The sequence below is a fragment of the Chinchilla lanigera genome, unplaced genomic scaffold (genome assembly GCF_000276665.1).
Source record: "Chinchilla lanigera isolate Chin_1 unplaced genomic scaffold, ChiLan1.0 scaffold00122, whole genome shotgun sequence".
Taxonomy (NCBI): domain Eukaryota; kingdom Metazoa; phylum Chordata; class Mammalia; order Rodentia; family Chinchillidae; genus Chinchilla; species Chinchilla lanigera.
Window position 1 is genome coordinate 1,431,111 of NW_004955523.1, and position 12,333 is coordinate 1,443,443.

The window sequence follows — 12,333 nt, forward strand, 5'->3', positions numbered from 1 at the left end:
TTTTTTTTTTTAAGTCTCTTTTATACAAGTCATTTTTAAAGGTCCTCTTCCTTTTCTATTCAGATGAAAAATTCAATTACAGAATTTTAAGAAACTTAGTATTTAAATTTTTATTATACATATTTATTGTGCAATAAACACATAATACTTAAATTTTACATTGTAAAGGATATAGACAGAACCCCATCATTAAAATTAAAAAGGGTTCTGTATTACAGCTGTGCTGGCCGTACTATTTTTTGAAGGGGCTTAAGCCGTCAGCAGGGGGTGCAAGTCCCTTCTCCAAGGACGAAAGCCTCGAGTGTCTGAGAAAATCTGCACCCTGGCCCCTCATTCCCTTATTCAGAGCATGAGTACTTCTGGGGGCTGGGAAGTTACTGGGGCTCTGACAGCAGGGGAAAAGAGCACGAACACTTCTGCCCTGTGCGGTTTGTACTCCAGCTCCAGGGAAACAGACAGCTAAACAAGTCAGCAGAAAGTGTGCTGGGCTCTGTGGAGGAAACAGTCGGGCCTGGCCAGGTCAGAAGTGCTGGTGCGGGTGCGGGCAGAGAGGCTATTCAGACAGCAGTCAGCAAAGACCTCTTGGATGAGACTCACGTAAGCCAGAGTGTGGTGGTGCACACCTGTAGTCCCAGCACTCGGGAGGCTGAGGCAGGAGGATCGCCATGAGTGCTAGCCCAGCCTGAACCACATAGCGAGACCCTCTTTCAAAACACAAAACTGACCAAAAACCCAAACAAAAAAGAGACTCATTTGATTGGAGAGAGGTCTGTGGAGAATGGAGAAGCACTTATGTAAGCATTTGTGAGGAGACTATTTCAAGCTAAAAAACAATGCAAAGGTCAAAGTGAGGAACACGCCCAGTGTGTTCAGACCAGGACCCAGGAGGCCAGCTCTGCTGGAGGGCTATGCAGTGAGAGGGAAGTGGGAGGCGAGGTCAGGGAGGCAGAGGGGGATGACCTACCATGCAGGCGCTCAGAGGCCGGGTAGAGACTTCGGGTTTTCTCTAAGAAGGAAGTTAGGAGAACGTTTTGATCTAGGGAGAGATGGTCTGATGTCCATTTTAAGAACACCATGCTGAGGGGCTGGGGATTTAGCTCAGCGGCAAAAGCGCCTGCCTGGCAAGCGCAAGGTCGTGAGTTCAGTTCCCGGTACCAGAGAAAAACCAAAAACCCAAAAAAACAAAAAAACAACAACAAAAAAAGAACACCATGCTGGCCAGGTGTGGTGGTGCACACCTGTAACCCTAGCTACTCATGAGTCTGAAGCAAGAGGATTGAATTCAAGGCCAGGCTGAGGAACTTACTAAGACCCTGTCTCAAAAACAGGCCTGGGGGTGCAGTGCTGGTGCTTGCCTGGTAAGCAGGAGGCCCTGGATTGACCCCCAACACCGCAGTAAATCCACAATGACAAGAGCGCTCTTCTGCTGCTCTGTTGAGAACAGACTGGGGTGGAAGGCTGAGGGGAGAAGGCCAGGGCAGAATCGTGCTTATTCCTGTTTGCGTCTCTGTCTTCTCCTAAAAGCTTGTTTACAGATCACCGAACTGGCTTTCCTGGTTGAAGCAGGGTCCAGAGGTCACTGCTGGATGTGACCGCAATGGCAGACATAGCATTGTGTTGTGTTCGTGAGAATCAAGAGCATCTGTGGGGTGTGATTCCCTCCTCCTCACACAGGCTCTCTAAGTCTGGGTCTGGGTCTCCCTTAGACTCTGGAGGCCGCAGCCCTGTGTCAGCACCCCACGGGCTGGTGGCGGAGCGCCTCGCCCATGAGCTCTCCACCGCAGCAGGTTCCTTGCGCGCCTGAAGGGCGGACTGGGACGGGCTCCTCCCAGTGCCCTGCATGTCCACGGGGTTTTCACAAACTTTAGAGTTCTGATTGGTGTGGCAGGGTCAGATACGTGGTTTTTCTTAAGTCCAGTTAATCTATGAATTTAGTGGTTTGATTGAGACTTACTTTATAGTTTAAGGAATCCTTGTTTTTGCAAAAAATAGGAATGGCTGCCTAGTTCTTTTTTTGTTTTGTTTTTTTTTGTTTTGTTTTTCTCCGGTACCGGGAACCGAACTCACGACCTTGCGCTTGCCAGGCAGGCGCTTTTGCCGCTGAGCTAAATCCCCAGCCCCATGGCTGCCTAGTTCTTTCTCTGGTTTTTAGGGAAAAGTTATGAGTTCTGCTAAAATTGTATCTAATGGAAATAGAGCAGTTTTTTTGGGGGGGGCGGGGTACCAGGAATTGAACTCAAGACCTTGCGCTTGCCAGGCAGGCACTTGTGCCCTGAGCTGTGTGCCTGGCCCCAGAAGTAGAGTAGTTCTGTAAGCCTTGTAGAACACAGCTGAAGTGTGCACATCTGTTATATTACCTCAGGGAATGCAGACCTTTTTCCTCTTTCGTTGTAGGTAGAGGAGATCTTCAAGAAGTCACCTTTCCTGGTTCCTGATGACAGCGTCAGCATCATGGATGGCTCCAATGAAGGTGGGAGGGCTGAGGAGGGACTGGTCTAGGGGAGAAATAGCATAGAATAGGTGAAGGATCGCCAGCAGAAGGGTGCCCATGAGAATAGAGTGAAAGGTCTGATTACAGAGCTGGAATCGGGATGGGGTGCTGGAGAAAAAGGAACTAAAGAAGCAAAGGGGGAAGAGGATTGGGATAGCAGGAAATGCAGCCACCTGGGAGATTTAAAAGAGCAAAGGCTAAACTAGGAAGAAAATGCTCTAGAGTAGTGTAACCCTTGTCTTTCTTTCTTTTAGGCATATTAGCTTGGATTACTGTGAATTTTCTAACAGGTAATTATGTTCTTAAGTTTGTGTTAAGACCTTGCGTGGTTGGCTGTGGTGGCATACACTGTTACCTTAGCACTCCTGAGGCAGGAGGGTTGCACATTGGAGACCATCCGAGACTACATAGTGAGACCCTGTCTGTCTCAAAGTGGGAAAGGAAAAAGTGGACCTCATCTGGCATGACTGGAAGAGTAAAAATCCTTCCCTTTTCCTGTACTGTACTTTTGTACTTCATTTTAAAGGAGAGTGAGAAGCGGGGCATGGTGGGACACAGCTGTAAGCCTCGCACTTGGGAGTTCTGGCCCCCTGCGCTGCATAGGAAGCCCATGTCTCTCTCTCTCTCTCTCTCTCTCTCTCTCTCTCTCTCTCTCTCTCTCTCTCACACACACACACACACACACACACACACACACACATGCACACGCGCGCGCGCGCACACACACACACACACACACGACTAGAGTGTGGTGTTGCCAGCCTGGAATTGCGGTACTTGGGAGCTGAGATAGGAGAAGTACAAGTTCAAGGCGCAAGCCCGTGATTCCAGCGCTCGCAGGAGGATTACCTCACGTGCAGGGCAGTTCGGGCTACATGGTGATTCAAGGCCAGCCTGAACTAGTTAGTGAGACCCTATCTCACACAGTCAGGGCCAGCCTTGGCAATTTAGTGAGACCCTATCTTTAATAGGGGTCTGGGGATATAGCTCAGAGGTAGAGTACTTCAGGGTTCAACCCCCAGTACTGAAAAAAAAAAGTAGAAAAACAAGAAGTTAACAATTACACCATCTTCAAGGCCTCGCCTGCTCTCAGCGTCCTCCTGACTTGACACTTCCCTGCTGCGTTTGAGGCCAGGGACCAGTACGTATTTCGTATCTGTGGAATAGCTTCAGCGAACTAGAGCAGGAAAGCATTGCAGGCCAGTGGGTGCTGGGCTCTGCAGATGTGGGGGACATGCTGAGCTCTCTGTTGACAGGTCAGCTGCATAGCCATGGGCAGAAGACTATGGGGACCCTGGACCTGGGAGGGGCTTCCACCCAAATCACATTCCTGCCCCAGTTTGAGGTGAGTCATTCACACAAAGCGCTGGTGAGCAGCCCGCTTGGCAGGAGTATCATGGCACTGAGAAGGTGCTGCCCTCCTTTCTGAGGGCAGCTCTTCCACAAGCAGCTGAGTCATTGTGACTGGCAAGCTTCCCCTTGCCCGTGCCCTGTTCAGAGTCCTTTCGATTTCCCAAGTCGTGTGAGGTTGGCAGCATAAGCTGTCTCCAGCTCTGGTGTTTTGGGGGATGGGTGCGGGGGTGGCGGTGGTAAGAGCTTCAGATAATTACATATCCTGAATAGTCTTTTTGCTGTTTCTGATTTGCAGAAAACTCTGGAACAAACCCCTAGGGGCTACCTCACTTCCTTTGAGATGTTTAACAGCACCTATCAGCTGTACACACACAGGTGAGGAAGGGGTCAGGGAGGACGACTGCACACTGGATGTTTCTGCTAACTTGCCATGGCATTTCAAACCTGTTACTGCGTTTGAGATCTCTGCCAGTCAGTGGATCCGGGGCCTAAGAGGCTTTTTTATTCCTGACCTCAGAAACATGTGTCGGAGAGCCAAACATTTTCTTTAGAGGGAGGAACACGTGGAGAAGACTCAGCCAAAGCGCCACAATCTCTGCCCGTCATTGGAACCCAGTTGCGATAATGCGGGCTTCCCTGAGGGTGGTTGGGGGCAGCGAGGGAGCTAGGAAGGGCCCCTGTTGCTGGCCTCTGAGGCGGCCCTGTGCGCAGCTCTGAGTGGGCCGCCTTGAGTCAAGGTGCGCATACGAGGTAAGCACATCTCAGAGACAGCAAGTTTTCATCTCTCCCAAGGGAGACAGAGAAGCCACGTTACTTTTGAAAGATGTAGCTTAGGAGAACTTGAAAACGAGCAAGAGACTGGTCAACCCTGTATTTTACAGTTACTTGGGACTTGGATTGAAAGCTGCAAGACTAGCAACCCTGGGAGCCCTGGAGACGGAAGGTTTGCCTGGGTACCTCTGCCGGGTGGGGGGTGGCGAGGGTGACCCTGGTCCTCAGCTTGTCGCCTCCTTCCTTGGCCATGATTCTGTAGAGGACAGATTGATATTAGGAAGCCTGGGTTGTATAATGGACATAATAATTGCAAATTCTTCGTCTGTCTTAGGAGGTTGGGTGCTTTGCTGTGCATTTATTATTAGCCATTTTTAGAGTGAAGTCTACTTAGGTAGAGGTAACAGTCTATAGCTAGGAGCCTGAAGTTTCTGTAGAAAGTCAAGACTCGAGAGTATTTGGCAGGAGCTTGCACAAACCGTTAGCCTTGTGTGGGAGGTGCTGGAAACAGTCTGTTCGATTTGAAAGGTAGAATAACTGAGCAGCTCTACTCGTCTCTTCATAGCTGGGGTCAGGCAGAGCTGGGTGCGATCCCAGGTTTGTGACTGGGTCAAGTTAGTGGGCCTTTCTGTGCCCTGTTCCTCACCTTAGCTGTGGCTTCGCATTTAACGCCCTTCGTGTGATGCCTGGCTCACAGTACGCCATTAATGGGATGGAGACTGAACAGTACGTCACAGTTTTCCAAACACCTTCAAGTGTATTTCGTGCAAGCCTCTTGGCTACTGCTGAAGGAAGACAGCACAGCATTCAACCCCGCTGTGACCGGGAGGAAACGTAATTGCGGGTTTTGGTTTCATGGAGATGTAATGAGAACTGCGGACCCCTCTACCAAAGTCCACGCGCACAAAACGTGCCTGTAGCTCCAGAGGGCACCGGCTGCACGGACCTATGAACCCTGAGGGAAGAATTCCTGTCACAGAGAAAGAAAGAAAGAGAGAACACACATTGCTGTGACAGGATGCAGTTAAGGAACTGATTTCCTAAGACTTGAAGGCTTCGCCCTCGCAGTGATTCCTTTCAGCCTTGCCTCTCTGTCCGTGTGTCTGTCTGTCTCTGTCTCTTGTCTCACCTGCCCCTTTCCACTGTGGTTTCTTTTAGGGATTGAGGGACACACTTTCCGAAGTGCCTGTCTACCAAGATGGCTGGAAGCAGAGTGGATCTTTGGGGGTGTGAAATACCAGTACGGTGGCAACCAAGAGGGTGAGTGATGCCTCCCCTGACCTCTACAGTAGACGTTCTGCGAAGGCCCACGGGAAGTGTTCTCCTGTGCTCAGAGAAGCTTATCATGTTGCAGGCCCTCGTTCCAAAGAGCTTCACACGCCTCCAGGGACTCGTGATGGGACAGAAACAGGGCAGCTGTCCCTCTGCGGCCTGTTTTCTGTTTCCCTGGGCGAGTATCACAGGCCCGTTAGAAACCTGTTAGTAGCCTGAGTCTCACGTAGCAGCAGGAAACCGTTTCAGGTTCAGTTAATGTTTAGCTATTTAAATCGTAGTAAAAACTTAAAATTGAGGTGACAGGGAGAAAGATTCATCTCAGCTATCATGAAAGGTACACCTTAAAGTCATGGAAGAACTTGTTTTCCCAGTGAAGGAGCAGCGAGCCCTCTGACTACAAGCTCGCAGAGACACAGGACGTAACAGTGGGCGTAACGTGGACGTAACTCGAGGCCATTTGGTGAAGTGGCTTAGAAAGGGGAGCCGCCCTGAAGCAGTAGCAGTGGGGTTGCAGAAGTTTACTCACCCTGTTTCCAGGGCTTTTATTCTGAGCGTCAGCCTCCTCCTCGGTCCTCCTGCTGCCCGCTCCCTGGCTCCAGCAGCTTCCTCAGAGAGGGGCCCTCTCCCGTCACTGTTCTCAGCGTGCGCTTTTGCCCTGGCAGGGGAGGTGGGCTTCGAACCCTGCTATGCTGAAGTGCTGCGGGTGGTACAAGGGAAACTTCACCAGCCAGAGGAGGTCCAGGGAGGCTCCTTCTACGCCTTCTCCTACTATTATGACCGAGCTGTGGAGACAGACATGATCGGTGAGTTTGCCTGGTGGCAGCCGGGGCAGAGTTGAGGGCTGCGGGACGCCGGCGAGGGGCTCGGGAAAGGCTCTGGGGGCTCGCCTCATGCTGCTTTGTGCCACTACCCACGCCAGGACAAGTGCACTCGGTGTCTCGGGAGTAGGTGACCTAAACAAGTGTATGTGAAGCCTTTTCATTTTATTTTATTTTATTTTTATTTTTTTATTTTTTTGGTTTTTCTCCGGTATCAGGAACTGAACTCACGACCTTGTGCTTGCTAGGCAGGTGCTTTGCCGCTGAGCTAAATCCCCAGCCCTCATTTTATTTTATACATTTATTGAGGTATAAATGACACACAGTAAATGCATGTGTTTATAGTGTATTTTTCCAAGTTTTGTCACCTACCTTTTCACATACCTGTGAAACCATCACCACATTCAAGTTAATGAACAACTGATCTATCGCTCTAGGCAGTTTCCTCCTGCTTTTCAGGATTGCTTTTCTCCTTATCACCAAAATTACGTTTTTGTTTAGCTGGGAGAGTACATGTACACGCCCTACCATTGCCTGAGAAATGTGAATTAATGTATTTATTGTGTTTTTTATGAGCCTGCTTGCCTATGGCAGTTAAATATTATGTAACATAAAATAGATAACACTCATTAATTGTAAATATAAAATAGTACAGATTTGTATGGATACATGTTTGTGTATTCATTTTTAATGTTGGAAATTTTATTTCCAGTTTTTTATTATTATAAATATCACTAGCATAAGTTTCCTTGCTTCCTTGAAGGCTCTTTGACACCAGTTACTATTCTGCTTCATTTCAGATTATGAAAAGGGAGGCGTTTTAAAAGTTGAAGATTTTGAAAGAAAAGCCAGGGAAGGTGAGTGTCAGGAGCCCTTGGAAGGCAGGCTGCGAGGGCGCCTGCCCGCTCAGTGCCCTGATGTGGCCGCGCAGAGACTGTCCAGTCGGTGCCAGAAGTGACAGCAGCAGGTGGCACAGATAGGACAAGAATATCGGGCTCCAGAGGCTTTGGGGAAATGGTGAAAATTCTTTCTACATTTCTTTTCTGAGACAGGGTTTCTCTAGGCAGTTTAGGCTGGCCTTGAACTCACTATGTAGCCCTCGAACTGAGGCAGTTCTCTTGCCTGAGCCCCTGTGTGCTAGGATTACAGGGGTGTGCCACCATGCCCGGCTTTTTATTTTTTAATTGAAATATCATCAGTGTTAATGAAACACCAAGGACCAAGTACCTGGGACATAGCTTCAGGCACTTTCTTGAGAGGGTCACTCCAAATAAGATACAAAAGATCTTAATCCTGTGGCCTCACAGGTGGGATAAATGGTATTACCCTGTCTTCTGGGCCTCTGCATTAACGATAGACACAGCTCAGAACTAAGCCGCCACAACTGGTTGTAGGAATTTGGCAAATAGGCGTCTGGGCATGTAGCGTGGTGGTAGAGTACGTGCCTAGTATGTGCAAGGCCCTCGGTTTGATTTTCAGCATCCCCACCCACCCAACAGAAAAGAAATTTCGTAAATAAACTAGGACCCACGTGAATGAGTAGTTAGGGTGCCACACCTGGTTTGTTAAGAAGCTGTGGTCTTGCAGAGGCAATCGGTGTGCAGCCTGATCTCCGGTAAGCCCGGGCACTGACCGGACGCAGGCTCCCGTCTTACCTGCGTCTCTCAGCTCCTGGCACACCTGGCCTCAGCCGTGCCCTGCCTGTCACTTTCAGTGTGTGGTAACTTGGAGAACTTCACCTCGGGCAGCCCTTTCCTGTGCATGGATCTCAGCTACATTACAGCCCTGTTGAAAGATGGCTTCGGCTTTGCAGACAGCACCATCTTACAGGTAAGGGGCAGGTCCCTGCAGTGCCCTAACAGTCCCCTTTTGTTGGTATTTCAAAGAACTTGCTTAGTGATCAGAACAGCTGTAGGTGGGGGCATTGTGTTCAGGCAAGGCGCAAGACTGTGGCTCTTGGGTGGAAGTAAACCAGTTCCCCTTCGGAACCCCTCCTTCCCCCGCCTCCCCTTGTATGGACTCCTGTTTCCCCAACATGGCACGAGTTTATGTTGCCCCGTAGCTTGTGTTGTACATTTCATAGCCATTCCCACTAAGGCTTCTGGACAAACTAACGTCTGTCCGGAATATCGGCACGTACAGTACTTAATGCAGAAGAGTTACCTGGCTGAGGAGTCTGTGGTCTTGGGGGAAGAGTGTGGGTTCCGTTGCCCCGAGGGCTGCATTCAAGTTCCGATTCCCCAAACGGACTAACTCTGTGACCTTACGTGATTTTCTTCCCCTCTATAATTTTAAAGTTCTTCACTCAAACTCCAAGGATCATTACAATACACTTTCATAGAGCTGTGAAAAAAGTTGAGGCAATGCATCTAAAGTGCAATGCCTGGCATGTAGTAAGTTGTTATCAGTATTGTTATTACTGGTAGGGCTGTTATTACTACTAGTGGAGGCATTTCATACTAGTTGAGATCAATTTGTGGATAAAAAGGATCATCTTAGCCAGGCATGATGATTTAAACTGAGGCAGGAGGATCACAAGCTCAAGCCCAGCTTGGTAAATTAGTGACTTAACAAGACTCTGTCTCAAAATTTTAAAAGAATTTTTTTTTCAAAGGGCTGGGGAAAAAAAAAAAAAAAAAAAGGGCTGGGGAATGTGAGTCAATGTGAAGGTCCTGGGTTCAATTCCCCGTGCTTAAAAAAAAGACAGTGAGGGAAAGGCCCTTCTCCGCTGCTTTGGGCACAGCGGCCGGACTCAGTTCCATCAGGTCAGCACTTAAAAACCCAGTAGTTTTCAAACTTCTGTTTTGAAAACCATCTTTATGCAACACAAGCTTGCACAGGTGTCAGTTCTGTGAACTGAGACAGCAGAGCTCTTCTGCGGAACCAGAAGTTAGGGGCCTGGAGCTCCCTTGCCATTCAGATTCCCTTCCTCCTCCAGATCACTTCCAAGGGTGCCCTGGAATGCAGAAGAAAACAGTTCGCTAGACTGCTGTGCCCCTTGTTCTGTATTCAGGACGTCAGGTCGCTGAGCTGATGGTCCAGAATGCCTTAGATGCCCCGGTTAATTTATCAGCGCTTGAAGGGCTGTTGCTCACATGGTACGAATGGAGAAGCTTAGTATGTTTTCCTATCCCTAAATGTATTCCTAACTCCTGATGATGTTCCTTCTCCCGCATCCATAACACTGCATTTTAAATTGCCTGATCAGAAAGAGGTGTTCAAAAAATCAAGCAGGGGATGCTGTGCTGTGTCAGGGTTAAGAGTTCAGAGCCTGTCTAGAGTCCCTCTAGAAGGCCCGAGGAGACCACTTCCCCGGCAGAAGCCCGCGGAAGGGCAGCGGTGGGTGCAGGGCAGTCGGCCGTGGCTGGAGGGACACCGTCAGTGGGGGGCGCGGGAAGCCGCCTGAGACCGGCTTTCTCAGTTTTGCCTTGGTTTGGCCACACACGTGGTCTTTGAAGATCTTACCCGCCCAAATGCCATGCTTACTGGAATTGAAGGTTGGATAAAAACGTGAAAACGTTTCTTTTTTCTCCTCCACAGCTCACAAAGAAAGTGAACAACATAGAGACGGGCTGGGCCTTGGGGGCCACCTTCCATCTCTTGCAGTCTCTGGGCGTCTCCCACTGAGCCAGGCCCTCCTCCAGGCCCCCTGCGCCGCAGCCTCTCACGGAGGAACAGGAGAGCCGCTGCTGAGCTCCTCGGGTGCGGAAGCCCCGCAGCTGGCTGTGCGGCGAAGGGACTTCGTGGGCGGTCTTGCCCTTGAACCTAGAGCTCTGGGTTTAGTTTTACTCATCAGATGTGAAGCACCTCCTGACCACTTGGGGTGCACAGCTGGCGCTAGAGCCTCGGTGAGCCACAGACAGCTCAGGAACTGAGCCTTGGAGTGGCAGCTCAGGGACAGGTCCCTGGGAACCAACAAAAAGTCTCATCTCAACCCTTGGGAGTGCCTCATTCCTCAGAAATTGTAATTGTAATATACTAAATTAAACCGTTGTATTTGTGACCTATGAATACCAGTGTCTTTCCTCGCCCTGTGTACCGTCCTGTCCTCACCCTTACATGCACCCTTTCCTGAGAGAAAAAAATGCCTAGTTTTACTTTCTACGTGTCATTGAAAAAAAAAAAAAAAGGAAAAAAGAAAGGTGCCATATTAGATGGCAAGCTTAGGAACAGGGGCTCTGCGCAGGTGCGCTGGTGCCGGCCTTGCCTGGCATCCCAACTTCCGGCACTGTCGGGCTGGGGCTCCACAAGAATTGCAAGTTTGAGCCTCGCCTGGGCAACTTAGCAAGACCCTGTCTCAAAATACAAAATGGAGGGGGCTGGGGCTGGAGCTCGATGGAAAGGCCCTGGTTCAGTCTTCAGCACCTAGACGGATGGATGGATGGATGGATAGATGATAGATAGATAGATAGATAGATAGATAGATAGATAGATAGATAGATGATAGATAGGTGATAGATAGATGATAGATAGATAGATAGGTAGATAGATAGATGATAGATAAAGACAGACAGGAGCTGGGTACCCTGGCATGCATCTGTGAGCCCAGCTACCTGGGAGCTGAGACAGGAGGATCACAAGTTCAAACCCAGCCAGGGCAGTTTAGCAAGACCTTGTCTCAAAAAATGAAAAGGACTGGCGCCATAGCTCATTGGTAAAGTGCTTGCCTAGTATTCAGGAAGCCCTGGGCTCACTCTCCAATACTATTAAAAAAAGATGCCATTCTGTCTGTAGGAACATATTCTGGCAGGATGTGGCCACTTCTCATTGCTTACCTTTAGCTTTTTCTCGGTCGGTGGTGGGATTAAGGAACATTTCCACCCTTACAGGTATGTGTATTCAGTGCCAGCGCCACCTCCCAGGCTAGTATGTCTATAGTGTTATCTGTGATCCTAAGTGTCTTTGTATTTCTAAGAAGTACAACTATACACTAGCTCAGTGGTAAACCTTTTAGAGCTGCGGTGAGAACACACGGCCCGCTGCAGCGTGCATGCCATAGGTTCCCACCACTGCCCTAGCTTGTGGTCTGTGGCTAGAGGTTAGTTGAGAAGCTACATAGTTCAGTCCCAGACTTTCAGTTCACCCGTGTGTGTGTGTGTGTGTGCGCACTGAACCCAGGCCTCACACATGCTAAGCTCACTTTGCCACTGAGCTACTTCCTTAGTCCTAGTTGCCCTTTTATTTATTTATTTTTTGCAGTGCTAGGGCTTGAATCCAGGACCTCACAAACTCATTCCTTCTTTTTAGAAATGGAATGCCTAGACCTCTTGATTTTGTGAATTATTTCCCCCAAAGTCATTAACTTAAAAATTTTTCATTATCTTGAACTTTCCCATCTGACGATCATCTGCTTCTTGGCTACCTACTGTATTGCTCTTGGACTTGAAAGATCTGTAGTTCAGTTCCTTTGTCATTGCTCTTTCCCTCCTCCTCTTCTCATCCAAGAGTTTGCATCTGCCTAAACCTGTAGCTTTCACAGTCACCTCCCTTTCCTTCTATTTGTACAAAGGATGTGAAAACACCAGTCCCTGGGGAGCTTTGATTTTTTTAAGTTACTCCCTGGAGTCAATAAGTATTTGACATCTGTTGTAAGAAACTAGTTGTATTGGCTGGCAGGGGAGTGTG

At 49.0% G+C, this 12,333-nt stretch overlaps 1 protein-coding gene across 9 annotated transcripts in view; it reads left to right on the top strand.

Moving 5' to 3' along the window:
* Entpd5 (ectonucleoside triphosphate diphosphohydrolase 5) overlaps nt 1-10,719 on the top strand; it is a 34,018-nt gene extending 23,299 nt beyond the window's left edge. For all 9 annotated transcript variants that reach the window (XM_013507129.1, XM_013507132.1, XM_013507134.1 and 6 more), the window contains 10 exons: nt 2,395-2,470; nt 2,746-2,781; nt 3,748-3,836; nt 4,140-4,219; nt 4,726-4,787; nt 5,774-5,875; nt 6,553-6,693; nt 7,509-7,565; nt 8,423-8,538; nt 10,249-10,719. In XM_013507129.1, coding sequence (XP_013362583.1) covers nt 2,395-2,470; nt 2,746-2,781; nt 3,748-3,836; nt 4,140-4,219; nt 4,726-4,787; nt 5,774-5,875; nt 6,553-6,693; nt 7,509-7,565; nt 8,423-8,538; nt 10,249-10,335 — 846 coding nt within the window. In that variant the 3' untranslated portion in view covers nt 10,336-10,719. The remainder of the gene's footprint in view (nt 1-2,394; nt 2,471-2,745; nt 2,782-3,747; nt 3,837-4,139; nt 4,220-4,725; nt 4,788-5,773; nt 5,876-6,552; nt 6,694-7,508; nt 7,566-8,422; nt 8,539-10,248) is intronic.
* The last annotated feature ends 1,614 nt before the right edge of the window (nt 10,720-12,333 follow it).